Source organism: Aquarana catesbeiana, linkage group LG02, assembly GCF_042186555.1.
Source record: "Aquarana catesbeiana isolate 2022-GZ linkage group LG02, ASM4218655v1, whole genome shotgun sequence".
In the NCBI taxonomy this organism is placed as follows: Eukaryota; Metazoa; Chordata; class Amphibia; order Anura; family Ranidae; genus Aquarana; species Aquarana catesbeiana.
Window position 1 is genome coordinate 115,284,548 of NC_133325.1, and position 20,573 is coordinate 115,305,120.

Consider the following 20,573-nt stretch of genomic DNA (forward strand, 5'->3'; position numbering starts at 1 on the left):
CACTAAGCAGGAGAGCACATTGTGGTCAGTTCTCTAGATGTGCTCTCCTCCAATGATCAGACTTGTCCTGACTCCCCCCCCTCCGCTGCACAGCCATTTACTGGGAAGATCAGTGTACTGTTGCCTGCCCCCCCCCCCCCCCCCCCAGCTCTTATGCAGCTGAGAACAGAGAAAATGTGATCACTTATACAAAAAGGGAAAAAGGGTATTTACTATTTTTTTTTTATATCGATATACAAATGTATGTTTATAATCACTTTAAAAGTGAACCTGTCCTTTGCTTCAGGTTCACTTTAACCTAGCCCTATTCAACAGCATAAAGAGTACTTACCTTTCTTTCACTCCCCTGCCTCCCTGTTCATCCACCATGAGTGAAGGAAAGTCCTACATTAGAATAGCCAGAGTCATGACTACTTGTGTGACAGCACTGATTGGCCCAGGTAACTCCATACCTGGAAGTACTAGTAGAAGTACTAGCATTTTCTTCAGCTCCTGGTGCTGAACACAATGGTAGGTGAGTAAGGGAAAGAAAAGTATATTCTATGGGGGGGGGGGGGGAGCTTTGTGTTAATCGCTCAAAACAAGAGAAGTCAAAGGAAGGATTAGCCATTCTCACTTGACAGCCTTTTCTTAAGCAACAAGTGTACATAATGGTCTATTCTATCCAACTATAATAGTTGGATGTACAGAGATGAAGGCTTAATGAATACCATTACTGTCAGTTTATTTCACTGACTGGTACGTGTGATAATATAATTTTAAAAACATATATAAACACTCTTCGCCACCTTTCTCACACCACACCATGCAATAGCTACGGGCGGCACTGGGCTCAATTAGGAAGTCAATAAAACATGGGAATCTACTGACTTGTCCCTGGTGTTGGCATAAGATCTTCTGCAGCTGGGCACTCTTTTCAGCTCGTAGCCGCTCCATCTCTTCATCATACTGTAGCTGTAGACGCTCCTTCAACGCTTGGAGTTCTTCTTCTTGATACCGTTCAAGCTTCTTCACTTCTTTGTCAAATTTAATTTCCAGCTCCTCCTTCTCTTTTTGTAATTTCTCACACTTTGCTGTGTTGAAAGCTGGAACATATACCATAAAATTAGATGTTTACATGATCCAGAAAAGGTAATAAACAAATAATAAATGACAGATACACTTCAACAATGCCTGGAAAGAAAACTGAGTATTATTTGACAGCAGTAATTTCTCCCAAATTTCCTCAAAAATCAAAAAGATGTCAATGAACTTTTATCAGTTTGGCTAAATGCATACATATGAGTCAATGGGCAAGGTGTTTTTTAATTGTGCAATGGGTTTTAACCACCTCAATACAGGGCACTTTCACCTCCTTCCTGCCCAAGCCATTTTTCAGTTTTCAGCGCTGTCGCACTCTGAATGACAATTGCGCGGTCATGTTACACTGCACCCTAATGAAATTTTTATCATTTTTTTTCCCACAAATAGAGCTTTCTTTTGGTGGTATTTGATCACCTCTGTGGTTTTTATTTATTGCGCTATAAACAAAAGAAGAGGGACAATTTTGAAAAAACACAATATTTTTTACTTTTTGCTATAATAAATATCCAATTTTTTTTCAAACTAATTTTTTCCTCAGTTTAGGCCGATATGTATTCTTCTACATATTTTTGGTTAAAAAAAAAAAAAAAATCGCTATAGGCGTATATTGATTGGTTTGCACAAAAGTTATAGCATCGGGGGCGTGGCCTGGACATGGCGGAGTGAGGTCGCTTAGTGCTTGAGCTCCCGACTCCAGACCCACTAAAACGGCAGTTATGCTATAATTTCAACATGCTTTTTCTCTGCCATGAGCTTTCGGAAAAGAGGCAAGCACAGGGGATCAGCTAAGACAAATCCGGCTTCACAGATTGATCGCTTTCTCAGGGAAAAGCTCAAAGAAAGACCGGAGGCCTACACAGACTCAACACGTGGCGGGACCCGACCAGCTTCCCCCTCAGGCGTGATGGCAACCTCACAGCAGTCAAGCCAGCAACCATTGACGGGGATCTCAGCGTTATTAAACCCCTCTATGTGCAGTCAGCCAGGAACCAGCACAGTCTCAGGGTTCCCAGGGGACGACTCAGACATACGAGCCTTGTTGAAGGCTCTCCCAACCAAAGCAGACATGGAGGCCCTCCCTACAAAAGCTGACATGGAGACGCTAGTACTGAGAGTGGAGGAACAGCACCGCAGAGATCTGCAAGAGATCCGTACGGAGGTACAAGAGATCGATGTCAGACTAACAAGAGAGGAGGCCTCGGTGGGATCTCTGGAGCTCCGCGTGACACAGCTGGAGAGAGCCCAGCAGAAACACCAAGAACAACTGGCAGAAGTGCAATTGCATGCCGAGGACTTGGAGAACCGAAGCCGCAGGCAGAATCTGAGGTTCCGAGGGATTCCAGAAGCAACCGGCCAGGAGAACTTGTCAGCAACGGTGAGAGCTATCATTCACACGATCCTGGACGGGGACATACCAGCGTCCCTGGAATTTGATAGAGTACATAGGGCGCTCGGTCTCAGAATGGCGGATGCAGACAGACCACGCGATGTACTATGCCGTCTACACCGCTACAGCCACAAGGAGCAGATCATGCGGGCAGCACGCCTCAAAGGTTACGTAGACTTTGATGGGGCACAAATAGCAATTTTCCCAGACATATCCAGGGCCACTTTGTGGAGAAGATCTATGCTAAAACCCCTGCTGGAGCGCTTAAATAGAGCAGATCTATTCGTAAAGGCGCGGACTATTTTACCCTCAGGCGCCATGCAGAGCTCCCAGACTTCTTTGCTTTCTTATACATGGAGCCGTTCCCGCTGTGGAATTGGCTGGGACCCCTGCCAAAAAGTGACCCTCGGCCTACCTCCCAGATCGCCCAGGTGGGGCTTCCCCGTCGTTCAGCGAGATGTCGCCAGAGAGAACCCACTCCCCTGGGAAGGGGAGAACCGGAACCATAAGACCCCACACTACTCTCAAGTAAGTGACAGGATGACTGTTCTTTCGACATCAGGGAACTGAAGACATGCTAAACCAGTCAGATGGCTATAGATCTATTCAAGGAGCCACCCCCCCTTCTAGCCCCCCTATTTTCTGTTTGTTGAGCAATACTGGCTATCCTCCGGAAGGTCCCCCTTTTTTCTTTTTTTGCCGGCTCTTCCCCCTCGCCCCCCTCCCGGTGCTTAGCCATTATTTTGAGGATCCCATGTGTGTCTACCCGCGCTCCCGGACACTAATATATAGTTGTTTTGTGCCCTTGAGCGGGAGGATGCACTGGGGCATACATTGACTGCCAAAATGCTGAGGAATTATTAGCAGGAGAGGCTAACCTATCACTTCCAAGGGAGAGAGGTGCAGTATCTGTTCCCATACAAAGAAATACAAGGAGACTAACAATGCATAGTTTGGGCGAACTACCTAAGATCTCCAATCAAATAACCTCAATCCTTGTAAAATTTATATATTTTTTTTTTGTTTTAGGTTTTTCTCTTGGTTATACTAGTAGATGAAGCCCGGTTTTGGCTACAAGATCTGGTCACAGAACACAATAGGGCCTAACGTTTTAAGGGGGGGGGGGGGGCGGGGGGGAGGAGGGTGGGAGTTTATAGAGGAGGTTGACCATGTTTTGGGGGATGGCACATAGGAACCCGGAAGAGTAGCGGTATACCTTGGCTTTTTTGCCACCTGAGTAGCAGGAGGAGGGTCACGTGCAACCCAAACAGTTCTGGGTTAAGACCGTGACCCCTACTGACGCTCAGGGAGATGACACCCTGCCTTAGGAGAGGAGGTATGCTCAGGATGGATTAAAGTGACACTGATACGATTCTGAATCCCGGGCGCCAAACTATACGATCTGCTAAGCCAATGGTTTAGAGGTAGGTTGGGTATTTTACTGCTCTTAGTAAGCATTGCTTCTGACGATGCACACCCGCCCCTTTAACATCATTTAGGATCGTTATAAGAGACCCATGGGGATGTGTCCATCCACGCAGTGGGTGAATTGTATGATAGGGGTGGTAGATCCTGATAGGAGTACACCCCTCTTATATGCACTTGAGTTTTGTAGATTAAGACGTGTTGAATAATCTATTTTATTTTATATGCTGCCTTTGTTTGATAATTTTTTTTTAATGAAGTACACTATGTTAGTGGTGGGTCGGAAGAGGGGGCTCTCGATTCTGACGTGTGCAGTCACAACCCCACGTAGGTTACCACCCCTCTGGAGCTCCCAGTGGCAGTTCCACGGGTGTTTTGAGACTTAATCTCACAAGCGTCCTGAGCGCATTAGCTATTCGAGTCTACTGACATCTACGTAGCTCGTTCTTTTACTTTTCTGCTTTTTCGCTTTTCTTCCTCTTCTCTCTGTACTTTTTTTCCTTCTCTGCTACTTTTCAGCTCCCCCCCCCCCTTTTTTTTTTTTCCCCCCTTTCCTCGCCCCTCTTGCTCACCCTTTCCTTACCCCAGTCCAGTTAGATCCGTGAGCACAATGGAGTCTATCAGGTTGATGTCCATTAACACGAAGGGGCTTAACACCCCTGAAAAAAGATCCGTAGTACTATCCAACATAAGACATGCGAAAGCCCACATATGTTTCCTCCAGGAGACTCATTTTCTTGCCAACAGTATCCCGAAATTTAAAGACCGATATTTCCCAATAGTCTATCAAGGGTGTTCCGTTGATTCCAAGTCCAGGGGAGTCAGCATTCTGATACGATCCACGACACCGTGGACGCTAAGCGACACTTGGAACGATAAGGAGGGACGGGCTCTATTTGTGAAAGGGGTATTGGGTGGCTCCCTGGTAACCTTGGTGAACCTGTACCTCCCCAACACTGGTCAGATTGAGTTCTTGGAACCCATTCTGACCAATCTAGTTGACTTCGCTGAAGGTGAGGTGATTTTGGAGGAGATCTTAATTTTGCCATGGACCCCACCTTAGACACCTCCAGGCAATTTTCACAACTCTCCTATGCAGCACTCAAACGCCTAAAAAAGAACTTTTATGCTTTCCATCTGGTTGACGTCTGGAGGATAATGCATCCGACCCAGAAGGATTTTACCTTCTATTCACATCCACATGACTCATATACCAGAATCGATATGATACTGGTGCCCCAATCTCTCCTGTCTAGAGTTCGGTCCGCATCAATAGGTTCCATCACCTTTTCGGACCATGCCCCGGTGTTTGTAGACATAGATATACTACCCCATAGACCCAAACAATGGCAATGGAAGCTCAATGACTCACTGATTCAGTCCCCAGAGGTGACTGAGGAGGTGGCGAGAGAGTTGAGGAATTTCTTCTCATCAAATGCAGAAGGTGAGTGCGCTCCCTTGCTAGTGTGGGAGGCTCACAAATGCACCATTAGGGGGATCTTGATAAAAATCGGTACACGACTCAAGAAGGAGAGAGCTCAGCAAACGCTTGACCTCCTGGGGAAAATCAGAGACCTGGAATCCACCCATAAACAAACACGAGCCATTCAAACACTGCGGGAGCTTACGACCCTTAGGGGTCAATTGAAATCCCTAGCATTGGAGAGGGCTAAGGCAGTCATAGCAAAGTGCAAACGCACTTTCTATGAACACAGTAACAAGTGTGGCAGGCTGTTAGCTAGGGCCCTGAAAGCCCAGAGGGCACAAGCTTTTATTCCCGAATTAAAAGGAGAAAATGGCTCTAAAATACATACTACAGAGGGAATACTGGACCAGTTCCGCAAATACTACACCGCACTATACAATATTAAACGTCCGTCATCGGGAGTCGAGCAATCCCGCGAACAGGAAGCGATAAGGGCTTACATTCGGAACTCGGGACTTCCCCGGTTACCTGACGAGGTCTTAAAGACCTTGGAAGAACCGTTGTCGGGAGAAGAGGTATTGATGGCCATTGCACGTATGCATACGGGCAAAGCACCAGGCCCCGATGGATACACGCTGACGTATTATAAGACGTTTAGCAACATTTTGACACCACATTTCCTAGCAGCCTACAACGACGCCGGAGAGGGGGCACTACCCCCAGAGGATTCCCTACGGGCTTTCATCTCAGTAATCCCCAAGGAGGGCAAGGACCCTTTATTATGTCAAAACTACAGACCAATCTCGCTCCTCAACATTGACCTGAAGATCTTTACTAAAGTACTTTCCATGAGGCTGTCAGAACTAATACCCTCGCTGGTCCATTTAGACCAGGTAGGTTTCGTACCTTCCAGAGAGGCGAGGGATAACACCATAAAGGCAATCAATCTTATTCACGCAGCCAGAGTACGACAAACCCCGCTGCTCCTTCTCTCTACCGACGCCGAAAAGGCGTTCGATAGAGTGAGCTGGCCCTTTTTAATCGAGACATTACACCAAATAGGTTTTGGAACACGGATGATGAATTGGATACATGCCATCTATTCCAAGCCCACAGCAAGAGTAAAAGTTAATGGTCAGCTCTCCTCCCCCCCGGATATCTCTAATGGGACTAGGCAGGGCTGCCCCTTGTCCCCCCTAATATTTATTTTATCCCTAGAACCCTTTCTTCGCACAGTAAGAGATAACCCCAACATAACGGGAATTCAACTCAGTGAGTCACTTGCTCCTAAATCAGCAGCTTTCGCGGACGACTTACTCTTTTTCATAACAAACCCCTTGATCTCTATACCTAATTTAATGTCAGAACTGCGGATCTATGGCACCCTATCTGCTTTCAAAGTAAACTTCCAAAAATCAGAAGCATTAAATATATCCATGTCAGACTTCATGCTTAACCTTCTTAACCACTTGCCGACCGCCTAACGTATATATACGTCGGCAGAATGGCACGGGCAGGCAGAATCACGTACCTGTACGTGATCTGCCTCCCGCGGGCGGGGGGTCCGATCGGACCCCCCCCCCGGTGCCAGCGGCGGTCGGCATTTGACTGGGAGCGTCGGGAGGCGAGGGGGAGACCATCCGATCGTGGCCCCCCCCTCGCGATCGCTCCCAGCCAATCGGAATCCTCCCCTGCCTGTGTGTAGTTTCACACAGGCAGAGGATGTGATGTCATCTCTCCTCGGCTCGGCAGTTTCCGTCCAGCGCCGAGGAGAGAAGACATGTAAGTGCACAACACACACAAACACACACAGTAGAACATGCCAGGCATACTTTACACCCCCAATCCCCCCCCGATCCCCCCCCAATCACCCCCCCCCCCCGTCACAAACTGACAGCAAGCAGTATTTTTTTTTTTTTTTTTCTGATTACTGCATGGTGTCAGTTTGTGACAGTTACAGTGTTAGGGCAGTGAATATTACCCCCCTTTAGGTCTAGGATACCCCCCTAACCCCCCCTAATAAAGTTTTAACCCCTTGATCACCCCCTGTCACCAGTGTCACTAAGCGATCATTTTTCTGATCGCTGTATTAGTGTCGCTGGTGACGCTAGTTAGGAACGTAAATATTTAGGTTCGCCGTCAGCGTTTTATAGTGACAGGGACCCCCATATACTACCTAATAAATGTTTTAACCCCTTGATTGCCCCCTAGTTAACCCTTTCACCACTGATCACCGTATAACCGTTACGGGTGACGCTGGTTAGTTCGTCTATTTTTTATAGTGTCAGGGGACCCGCCGTTTATTACCTAATAAAGGTTTAGCCCCCTGATCGCCCGGCGGTGATATGCGTCGCCCCAGGCAGCGTCAGATTAGCGCCAGTACCGCTAACACCCACGCACGCAGCATACGCCTCCCTTAGTGGTATAGTATCTGTACGGATCAATATCTGATCCGATCAGATCTATACTAGTGTCCCCAGCAGTTTAGGGTTCCCAAAAACGCAGTGTTAGCGGGATCAGCCCAGATACCCGCTAGCACCTGCGTTCTTCCCCTCCGCCCGGCCCAGCCCAAGTGCAGTATCGATCGATCACTGTCACTTACAAAACACTAAACGCATAACTGCAGCGTTCGCAGAGTCAGGCCTGATCCCTGCGATCGCTAACAGTTTTCTTGGTAACGTTTTGGTGAACTGGCAAGCACCAGCCCCAGGCAGCGTCAGGTTAGCGCCAGTACCGCTAACACCCACGCACGCACCGTACACCTCCCTTAGTGGTATAGTATCTGAACGCATCAATATCTGATCCGATCAGATCTATACTAGCGTCCCCAGCAGTTTAGGGTTCCCACAAACGCAGTGTTAGCGGGATCAGCCCAGATACCTGCTAGCACCTGCGTTTTGCCCCTCCGCCCGGCCCAGCCCACCCAAGTGCAGTATCGATCGATCACTGACACTTACAAAACACTAAACGCATAACTGCAGCGTTCGCAGAGTCAGGCCTGATCCCTGCGATCGCTAACAGTTTTTTTGGTAGCGTTTTGGTGAACTGGCAAGCACCAGCCCCAGGCAGCATCAGGTTAGCGCCAGTACCGCTAACACCCACGCACACACCGTACACCTCCCTTAGTGGTATAGTATCTGATCGGATCAATATCTGATCTGATCAGATCTATACTAGCGTCCCCAGCAGTTTAGGGTTCCCACAAACGCAGTGTTAGCGGGATCAGCCCAGATACCTGCTAGCACCTGCGTTTTGCCCCTCCGCCCGGCCCAGCCCAGCCCAGCCCACCCAAGTGCAGTATCGATCGATCACTGTCACTTACAAAACACTAAACGCATAACTGCAGCGTTCGCAGAGTCAGGCCTGATCCCTGCGATCGCTAACAGTTTTTTTGGTAGCGTTTTGGTGAACTGGCAAGCACCAGCAGCCTAGTACACCCCGGTCGTAGTCAAACCAGCACTGCAGTAACACTTGGTGACATGGCGAGTCCCATAAATGCAGTTCAAGCTGGTGAGGTGGCAAGCACAAGTAGTGTCCCGCTGCCACCAAGAAGACAAACACAGGCCCGTCGTGCCCATAGTGCCCTTCCTGCTGCATTCGCCAATCCTAATTGGGAACCCACCACTTCTGCAGCGCCCGTACTTCCCCCATTCACATCCCCAACCAAATGCAGTCGGCTGCATGAGAGGCATTTTCTTTATGTCCTCCCGAGTACCCCTACCCAACGAACCCCCCCAAAAAAGATGTCGTGTCTGCAGCAAGCGCGGATATAGGCGTGACACCCGCTATTATTGTCCCTCCTGTCCTGACAATCCTGGTCTTTGCATTGGTGAATGTTTTGAACGCTACCATTCACTAGTTGTGTATTAGCGTAGGGTACAGCACTGCACAGACTAGGCACACTTTCACAGGGTCTCCCAAGATGCCATCGCATTTTGAGAGACCCGAACCTGGAACCGGTTACAGTTATAAAAGTTAGTTACAAAAAAAAGTGTAAAAAAAAAAAAAAACACAAACAAAAATATAAAATAAAAAAAAAAATAGTTGTTGTTTTATTGTTCTCTCTCTCTATTCTCTCTCTATTGTTCTGCTCTTTTTTACTGTATTCTATTCTGCAATGTTTTATTGTTATTATGTTTTATCATGTTTGCTTTTCAGATATGCAATTTTTTATACCTTACCGTTTACTGTGCTTTATTGTTAACCATTTTTTTGTCTTCAGGTACGCCATTCACGACTTTGAGTGGTTATACCAGAATGATGCCTGCAGGTTTAGGTATCATCTTGGTATCATTCTTTTCAGCCAGCGATTGGCTTTCATGTAAAAGCAATCCTAGCAGCTAATTAGCCTCTAGACTGCTTTTACAAGCAGTGGGAGGGAATGCCCCCCCCCAACGTCTTCCGTGTTTTTCTCTGGCTCTCCTGTCTCAACAGGGAACCTGAGAATGCAGCCGGTGATTCAGCCAGCTGACCATAGAGCTGATCAGAGACCAGAGTGGCTCCAAACATCTCTATGGCCTAAGAAACCGGAAGCTACGAGCATTTTATGACTTAGATTTCGCCGGATGTAAACAGCGCCATTGGGAAATTGGGAAAGCATTTTATCACACCGATCTTGGTGTGGTCAGATGCTTTGAGGGCAGAGGAGAAATCTAGGGTCTAATAGACCCCAATTTTTGCAAAAAAGAGTACCTGTCACTACCTATTGCTATGATAGGGGATATTTACATTCCCTGAGATAACAATAAAAATGATTTAAAAAAAAAAAAAATGAAAGGAACAGTTTAAAAATAAGATAAAAAAATAATAATAATAAAGAAAAAAAAGAAAAAAAAAAAAAAAGCACCCCTGTCCCCCCTGCTCTCGCGCTAAGGCGAACGCAAGCGTCGGTCTGGCGTCAAATGTAAACAGCAATTGCACCATGCATGTGAGGTATCACCGCGAACGTCAGATCGAGGGCAGTAATTTTAGCAGTAGACCTCCTCTGTAAATCTAAAGTGGTAACCTGTAAAGGCTTTTAAAGGCTTTTAAAAATGTATTTAGTTTGTCGCCACTGCACGTTTGTGCGCAATTTTAAAGCATGTCATGTTTGGTATCCATGTACTCGGCCTAAGATCATCTTTTTTATTTCATCAAACATTTGGGCAATATAGTGTGTTTTAGTCCATTAAAATTTAAAAAAGTGTGTTTTTTCCCCAAAAAATGCGTTTGAAAAATCGCTGCGCAAATACTGTGTGAAAAAAAAAAATGAAACACCCACCATTTTAATCTGTAGGGCATTTGCTTTAAAAAAATATATAATGTTTGGGGGTTCAAAGTAATTTTCTTGCAAAAAAAAATTATTTTTTTATGTAATCAAAAAGTGTCAGAAAGGGCTTTGTCTTCAAGTGGTTAGAAGAGTGTGTGATGTGTGACATAAGCTTCTAGATGTTGTGCATAAAATGCCAGGACAGTTCAAAACCCCCCCAAATGACCCCATTTTGGAAAGTAGACACCCCAAGCTATTTGCTGAGAGGCATGTCGAGTCCATGGAATATTTTATATTGTGACACAAGTTGCGGGAAAGAGACAATTTTTTATTTTTTTTATTTTTTTTTGCGCAAAGTTGTCACTAAATGATATATTGCTCATATTGCTCAAACATGCCATGGGAATATGTGAAATTACACCCCAAAATGCATTCTGTTGCTTCTCCTGAGTACGGGGATACCACATGTGTGAGACTTTTTGGGAGCCTAGCCGCGTACGGGACCCCGAAAACCAAGCACCGCCTTCAGGCTTTCTAAGGCCGTAAATTTTTGATTTCACTCTTCACTGCCTATCACAGTCTCGGAGGCCATGGAATGCCCAGGTGGCAAAAAACCCCCCCAAATGACCCCATTTTGGAAAGTAGACACCCCAAGCTATTTGATGAGAGGTATAGTGAGTATTTTGCAGACCTCACTTTTTGTCACAAAGTTTTGAAAATTGAAAAAAGAAAAAAAAATTTTTTTTTCTCGTCTTTCTTTATTTTCAAAAACAAATGAGAGCTGCAAAATACTCACCATGCCTCTCAGCAAATAGCTTGGGGTGTCTACTTTCCAAAATGGGGTCATTTGGGGGGGGGTTTGTGCCACCTGGGCATTCCATGGCCTCCGAAACTGTGATAGGTAGTGAGGAGTAAAATCAAAAATGTACGCCCTTAGAAATCCTGAAGGCACTGATTGGTTTTCGGGGCCCCGTACGCGGCTAGGCTCCCAAAAAGTCCCACACATGTGGTATCCCCGTACTCAGGAGAAGCAGCTAAATGTATTTTGGGGTGCAATTCCACATATGCCCATGGCCTGTGTGAGCAATATATCATTTAGTGACAACTTTGTGCAAAAAAAAAAAAAAAAAAAAAAAATTTGTCACTTTCCCGCAACTTGTGTCAAAATATAAAACATTCCATGGACTCAACATGCCTCAAAGCAAATAGCTTGGGGTGTCTACTTTCCAAAATGGGGTCATTTGGGGGGGTTTTATGCCATCTGGGCATTTTATGGCCTTCAAAACTGTGATAGGTAGTGAGGAGTAAAATCAAAAATGTACGCCCTTAGAAATCCTGAAGGCAGTGATTGGTTTTCGGGGGCCCCGTACGCGGCTAGGCTCCCAAAAAGTCCCACACATGTGGTATCCCCATACTCAGGAGAAGCAGCTAAATGTATTTTGGGGTGCAATTCCACATATGCCCATGGCCTGTGTGAGCAATATATCATTTAGTGACAACTTTTTGTAATTTTTTTTTTTTTTTTTGTCATTATTCAATCACTTGGGACAAAAAAAATGAATATTCAATGGGCTCAACATGCCTCTCAGCAAATTCCTTGGGGTGTCTACTTTCCAAAATGGGGTCATTTGTGGGGGTTTTGTACTGCCCTGCCATTTTAGCACCTCAAGAAACGACATAGGCAGTCATAAATTAAAGGCTGTGTAAATTCCAGAAAATGTACCCTAGTTTGTAGGCGCTATAACTTTTGCGCAAACCAATAAATATACACTTATTGACATTTTTTCTACCAAAGACATGTGGCCGAATACATTTTGGCCTAAATGTATGACTAAAATTGAGTTTATTGGATTTTTTTTAGAACAAAAAGTAGAAAATATCATTTTTTTTCAAAATTTTCGGTCTTTTTCCGTGTATAGCGCAAAAAATAAAAACGGCAGAGGTGATCAAATACCATCAAAAGAAAGCTCTATTTGTGGGAAGAAAAGGACGCAAATTTCGTTTGGGTACAGCATTGCATGACCGCGCAATCAGCAGTTAAAGCGACGCAGTGCCGAATTGTAAAAAGTGCTCTGGTCAGGAAGGGGGTAAAACTTTCCGGGGCTGAAGTGGTTAAACTAGACTTTCCCTTCAAATGGTCGGAGTCGTATATTACATACTTGGACATCCACCTACCGGGCAGGGTGGAGGATATTTTCCCAATTAATTTCCCTCCCCTTCTCTCAGACATCAAAAAGGACCTACTAAAATGGCAATCAGGTGGGTTCTCCTGGTTCGGACGGTGCAGTATTATAAAAATGAACATCATGCCCCGTCTACTATACTACCTCCAGACCCTCCCCGTCAAGGTTCCGAAGGCCTTTTTGCAGGCTACAAACCGTACTATAGGCAGGTTCATCTGGGCCCAGAAACCTCCGAGGTTGGCACAGGCCATTTTAAGGCTACCCAAAACGTCTGGAGGCATTGGCCTTCCAGATGTAAGTCTATACCACGCCGCATGCCACTTGACAAGAATCATAGATTGGTGTAAACATGAAAAGCTAAAGCAATGGATCCAAATAGAGCAACTCCTTGCGGGATTAAAGTTAAAGGGATTACCCTGGTGTCAGAAGAACCTACCAGCTAACATAGTTAAACACCCAACGTTAGGAGAGACCTGGCGAATAACACAAAAAATCAATAAAGAACACTCGATCGCACCGGCACCTTCCCCACTCACACCAGTAATTGGGAACCCGGATTTTAGGCCAGGGTGTCAAGACACCAGCTTTCTGGAGTTGAAGGGCAGTGAAAGGAGTCAACTTCGACACTTCATACTAAATGGACAGTGGATGCCCAGGAATGCTATCATGGAAGATCCACTGTTGGAATGCCTTTCATTCTGGCAAAAATTACAATTAGCTCACTTTATTAAAGCACAAACTTCACCGACACCATATTTAAGAGCTCTGACACCATTCGAGCAACTAAGCCTAGAGCAAGAACCTATGTGTCACTCTATTTCGTTAACATACCAACTATTGATCGCGTCCCCTAAAGGCTATAAACCCCCATATATAACTAAATGGGAAAGAGACCTGGGCTTACAGCTTACCGAGAAACAAGTGGGAAGAGTAATCCTCTTCACTTTCAAAACCTCAATTTGCGCCACCCAACAGGAAGCAGGTTTTAAAATAATGTCTCAATGGTACTACACCCCAGCTAGGTTGCACCAGATGTTTCCTCAAAGTTCAGATCTTTGTTGGAGATGTGGAGAGGAGGCGGGCACCCTGCTCCATATCTTTTGGTCATGTAAGCGTCTGTCTCCCTTTTGGTCTGAGGTCCATAGAATTACACAAAAGTTTACAGACAGGGAGTTACCCAAGAGCCCAGAATTCTTTTTATTGCATCACCATGAAATCCCGAGCAAAGCATACAGGAAGTCGATCCTCCCCCTGTTAAGCACAGCAGCGAAAAGCTGTATTCCTCTGCTCTGAGGAATAGCCGACATTTACAAAATGGAGGACTTAATAGCAACAGAAAATGGGAACAGTGAAAAATTCCTTAAGAAATGGTACTATTGGCGTGAATTTTTCTACTCAGAGGAACATGCAAGACTACTAGCTTAAACACGGAGAATGGGAATCAGAGAGCTCCCTAACCTTGAAATTGTCTCTACAAGCAAAGTTGGTTAGGCTTTATTGCCAAGAAATGCTTGCAAGGTTGGAGGGATATGGTCAGACATACTGAGATGTTCCAGGTTGAAACTAATACAATGTCGTGTCCTCTGGCTTATTACAATAATATGACTATATTTGTATGATTTTCATTATAACTTGTTTTTCATAAATAAAGAATTTGAAAAAAAAAAAAGTTATAGCATCTACAAAATAGGGGATAGATTTATAGCATTTTTATTTATTTATTATTTACTAGTAATGGCGGTGATCTGCGATTTTTTTTTGAGACCGCGATATTGCAGTGGACATATCGGACACTTTTGACACATTTTTGGGACCATTCACATTTATACAGCGATCCGTGCTCAAAAATGCATTGATTACTGTGTAAATGTGACTGGCAGGGAAGGGGTTAACACTAGGGGGTGATCGAGGGGATATTGTGTGTCCTAGGGAGGTGATTCTAACTATGGGGGGAGGGGACTCACTAGGGGAGGAGACCGATCGGTGTCCCTATGTACAAGGCATCGGTCTCCTCTCCTCTGACAGGACGTGGATCTGTATGTTTACATACACAGATCCACGGTCCTGCTCTGTTACCTGGAAATCGCGGGTGCCCGGCGGACATCGCGGCCGCCGGGCACGCGCACCGGGTCCCGAGCGACGCAGCGGGCACGCGCGCCCCTGGTGGCTCGGGAGGGCGATCACGTCATATGACGTCCACCCAGAACAAGAGCTGCCTCGTTCTGCCGTCATATGACGGTGGGCAGTAGCTTAGTGGTTAAATGGCTCCTGAAGAAAACTGAAGCTCTTTCAAATTATCCTGAACCTGTGCCAATGGTCCCTCATTAGTTTAATTATTTTAGAAAAATAAAAAAAATACAATAAAAGTAAAGTACAAAAAAAATCAAATACACAAGAAAAACCTAATGAAATTAATTAAACTACCATACAGTGCCTTGATAAAGTATTCATACCCCTTGTCATTTTCCACATTTTGTCATGTTACAACCAAAAATGTAAATGTATTTTATTGGGATTTTATGTGCTAAACTAACACAAAGGGGCACAAATTTGAGAAGTGGAAGGAAAATGATAAATGGTTTTCATCTTTTTTTCAAATAAATATGTGAAAAGTGTGGCGTACATTTGTATTCAGCCCCCTCTGGTACCCCTAACTACAATCTAGTGGAATCAATTGCCTTCAGAAGGCCCCTGATTAGTAAATACAGTCCACCTGTGTGTAATTTACTTTCAGTATAAATACAGATGTTCTGGGAAGCCCTCATGAGTTTGTTAGAGGACCTTAGTGAACAAACAGCATCATGAAGGCCAAGGAACACACCAGACAGGTCAGGGATAAAGTTGTGGAGACGTTTAAAGCAGGGTTAGGTTATAAAAAAACATCCCAAGCTTTGAACATCTCACAGAGCACTGTTCAATCCATCATCGGAAAATGGAGAAAGAATGGCACAACTGCAAACCTACCAAGACATGGCCGTCCACCTAAACTGACAGGCCGGGCAAGGAGAGCATTAATCAGAGAAGCAGCCAAGAGGCCCATGGTAACTCTGCAGGAGCTTCAGAGATCCACAGCTCAGGTGGGAGAATCTGTCCACAGGACAACTATTAGTCGTGCACTCCACAGATCTGGCCTTTATGGAAGAGTGGCAAGAAGAAAGCCATTGTTGAAAGAAAGCCATAAGAAGTCCTATTTGCAGTCTGCGAGAAGCCATGTGGGGGACACAGCAAACATGTGGAAGAAGGTGCTCTGGTCAGATGAGACCAAAATTGAACTTTTTGGCCTAAAAGCAAAATGCTATGTGTGGTCGACAACTAACACTGCACATCACTCTGAACACCCCAACCCCATTGTGAAAGATGGTGGTGGCAGCATCATGTTATGGGAATGCTTTTCTTCAACAGGGACAGGGAAGCTGGTCAGAGTTGATGGGAAGATGGATGGAGCCAAATACAGGGCAATCTTAGAAGAAAACCTGTTAGGTCTGAAAAAGATTTGAGACTATGCCGGAGGTTCATCTTCCAGCAAAACAACTACCCAAAACATACAGCCAGAGCTACAATAGAATGATTTAGATCAAAGCATAGTCATGTGTTAGAATGGCTCAGTCAAAGCCCAGACCTAAATCCAATTGAGAATCTGTGGCCAGACTTGAAAATTACTGTTCACAGACGCTCTCCATCCAATCTGACAGAGCTTGAGCTATGTTGCAAAGAAGAATGAGCAAAAATGTCACTCTCTAGATGTGCAAAGCTGGTAGAGACATCCCCAAAAAGACTTGTAGCTGTAATTGCAGTGAGAGGTGGTTCTACAAAGTATTGACTCAGGGGGGCGCCATACAAATGTACCCCACACTTTTCAGATATTATTTGTAAAAAATGTTGAAAACCATTTATCATTTTCCTTCTACTTCACAATTATGTGGCACTTTGTGTTGGTCTATCATAAAATCCCAATAAAATACATTTACATTTTTGGTTGTAACATGGCAAAATGTGGAAAATTTCAGGGGGTATGAATACTTTTTCAAGGCACTGTAAATACAACCCCCTAAACAAAGCACCCTTTAAGTAAAGTACATTTCACCTAAGCAACCTAATGAACAAAATTGAATGTTTCTCTTTTAAGAAAATTTTGCTGGCAACAAAATCAATTTTGACTAAATCACTTTGCTCTTCCCCAGTTAAGACCGTGCTCTCTCCTCTCTCCTATTGGCAATCTCCTGGGGTTATGTGGACAGCTCAGTGCACTACAATAGAACCTAACTCAATGTGCTGCCAGTTCTTTGCCCATTCCATATCTTATGGTGTAGGAGGTTACAATAAGCTAATATTAAAACGCATTCAGACACAGTAAATACACTAGCTGCATTTAAAACACATGCAATGATTCTTCAAATAAAAACTGTACACAGCTGGAGTAAACGGTGATCTTTTTATCAGATGGTCTCAGTCTCTACATGCATCAATCTGTATGGCTGTATATAGCAGAATTCTTCATTTAAAACGAGTTTCAGAAACAAAATGCCCATAGGCCATACATGAGCAAAACAAATCAGTCAAAATGGAGGGCTGAAAAAACACATCTATAAGTAATTGACCTCCTGCGATCTCACATTATGTTTCTGAGTGTAATTTCACACTTTCATGCGGATGAGTCTGGAGGGAACATTCACTATTTAAAATACAATAAACAGCTAAAGAGATTGAAATAGTCTCTACAGTAATGCATGTGTAACTTCTTTCAACAGCCAGATGATGGATAGCTTTATATGTCAAATCCTTTATCCATTGTAATAATTCAGTACTGAAGTATATGATTTTTCTTAAAGTGATATACATTTTTTTGCTAAAATAAAAAAGATGTTATACTCACCTGCTCTGTGCAACAATATTGCAGAGAGACGTCTTATTTCCTCTTTTGGAGTTTCCCACCATTTCTGTCAGCTCCTTTTCTTTCCAGGTGCCTCCTTAGCAAATGTGTGTTATGAGGGCACCCATGCAAGTGTGCTCCCAAGCTGATCTGTGCGCGTCTGTAGACACACACAGCATGGATTGGCCACGCCCCCTACTTCCTCCCCACAGTATTTGACTGACAGCAGCAGGAGCCTATGGCTCTCACTGATGCGTGTGTCTGCTGTGAGACCAGGAAGAAAAAGCAACAGTGCTGCAGCTGGGACAGTGCTGGTGTGTGAGAGGGCTCAAGTAAGTGTATAGAAATGAGGGGGTGGGGGGGAACACAGGTACTGGAATGTTTTTTTTACCTTAAAGTGATTGTAAAGTCACGTTATTTTTTCTTTAAAAATAACAAACATGTCATAATTACCTGCTCTGTGCGGTGGTTTTGCACAGAGCAGCCTTGATCCTCCTCCTCTTGGGTCCCACTTCGGTGCTCCAGGCCCCTCCCTCCTGTCGAGTGCACCCACACTCGAGCTGGTTGTTAAGCAGGTGGCAGGGAAGCCGGCTGCCGCCTCAATAAGAATCAATGACTTATCAGCTGTCAGCTGGCTTCCCCACTGACAGCTGAAATGTAAACAAAAGAATGCCAGTAATAGAAAATACTGAAAAAGAACAACGTGGAGTCCCCCCGCCAATCCACACCAGGTCCTTTGGGCCTGGTATTGATTTTAAGGGGAACCCCACGCCAAAATTATTTTTAAAAAATGGCATGGGGTCCCCCCCAAAATCCATACCATACCCTTATTAGAGCACACAGCCTGGGAGACCAGGAAAAGGGGGGGGGGGTGAGTGAGCGAGTGGCCCCCCTCCTGAACCATTCCAGGCCACTTGCCCTCAACATGGGTAATAGGTGCTTTGGGGCAGGGGGGCTCTGCCCCCTCGACCCCAAAGTACCTTGTCCCCATGTTCATGGGGACAATGGCCTCTTCCCGAGAACCCTTGGCTGTGGTTGTGGGGGTCTACAGGTAGGGGGCTTATCGAAATATGGAAGCCCCCTTTAACAAGGGGCCCCCCAGATTCCAGCCTCCCACTATGTAAATGAGTATGCAGTACATTGTACCCCCACTCATTCACTAATTGTCAAAAATAAATAAAAACACTAGACAAGTTTTTGACAAGTCCACCGACCGATGCATGCTGTGTCGGTAACATCAGGAGGGGGCAGGGCCACCAGGTGATGCCACCAGGTGGCCCTGCCCCTTACCAATTTAAGAACTGTCACTCGGCGGAGCAGGCATTCAGAGGTTAGCTGTCAACAAGTGCGTCATGATTGATGATGGATCTACATCAGGGGACATTGTTTTTTTTATAATGTCCCTTGATGTAGATCCATCGTCAATAACGACACACTTGATGGCTGACCTCTAAATGCCTGCTCCGCTGAGTGACAGTTCTTAAATAGGTAAGGGGCAAGGCCACCTGGTGGCGTCACCTGATGGCCCTGCCCTCTCCTGACGTTACCAACACAGCATGCATCGGTTGGTGATGTCGCCAGGTGGCCCCCGCCCCCTACCTATTTAAGAACTATCACCCAGCGGAGAAGGCATTTAGTGTTCAGCCTCTGTCGAGGGCGGAGCTTTTTTTTTTCTTGTGTGGCACCTTCGTGATTGACGATGGATCTACATCGGGGGACATTGTTTTTTTTTTTTTTATAACGGAATAGTCAAAGACTTGTGCATTTTCTTTAATCATTTTGTACACTCTTTTGGGGAATGGGTAGGGGTACTTTATATACCCCATACCTCATTCACATAGGGGGAGGGGGCTTCCAGATTCCGATAAGACCCCTGCCCGCAGACCCCCACAACCACCACCCAGCGTTGTGGAGAAGAGGCCCTTGTCCCCATCAACATAGGAGCAAGGTGCTTTGGGGTGGGGGGGCAGAGCCCCCCGCCCCAAAGCATCCTCCATGTTGAGGGCATGTGGTCTAGTATGGTACAGGAGGGGGGCTTGACCCCCCTTTCCTGACCTGCCGGGGTGAATGGTTGGATAGGGGCCTGGTATGGATTTTGGGGGACCTCACGCCTTTTTGTTTTACATTCTGGTGTGCAGTTCTTTTCTGAATTTTCTATTGCTGGCATTCTTTTGTTGGAAGCCTGCTGACAGCTAATGAGTCATCGATTGTTAAGGATGCGGCGGCTGGCTTCCTGGTCCACTGCTTATCAACCAGCTATTCTTCACACAGAATTTGAATCGGTTGATAATTTTTCGATCGATCCGAATTTGAATCCTTTCTGAAAATTTGGAATTTGTTAGAAAATAATAAATAAAACAAAATGTAAGGAAAACTAAACAAAACTGAACGAATTCCGAAACAAATCAACAAATCAAAAGTAGTAACAAAACAAATCTATCCAAATGAAATTAGTAACATAACGAATCTATTCATAATGAAATGAGTAAAATCACGAATCTATCCGAAACTAAACAAATTAATATATATAAATTGTGATTCATTACTTGAAAAATAATTTGTTTTTTAAAAAATACTACACCAGTGTGTTCTAAATAAAGAAATGAGTGTGTTTCAAATAAATTATAATCACGTTCTTCTTCCCTGTCATGTATGTGTTTGTCCACGTTTTCTCCCAATAGAATAAGTAGCTGATAAAAACAAGCACATCCCTTAACTGGCTAGCACAGGGATGCAAATTTCACTGCTGAAAAGCTTCAGAGACTACAGCTCTGTGTGTCATTTATATATCCCAAGTGACAACTTAAGAAGGAACAATGCATTACAAATTCAAGGGGTGTATGTATTTTTAGTGGGCTATAAAATGTTCTATTTTTAGCTGTATATTATGAATGATATATAAAAACTGCAGAACATGATGTCATCCAATAAATTATAAAATGAAGAAGCTA

At 44.8% G+C, this 20,573-nt stretch overlaps 1 protein-coding gene across 1 annotated transcript in view; it reads right to left on the reverse strand.

Annotated features, from left to right (window-relative positions):
* The window catches only part of MTUS2 (microtubule associated scaffold protein 2), a 974,348-nt gene that overhangs the window by 43,151 nt on the left and 910,624 nt on the right, over positions 1–20,573 (reverse strand). The window contains exon 10 of the mRNA XM_073613369.1: positions 871–1,085. Coding sequence (XP_073469470.1) covers positions 871–1,085 — 215 coding nt within the window. The remainder of the gene's footprint in view (positions 1–870; positions 1,086–20,573) is intronic.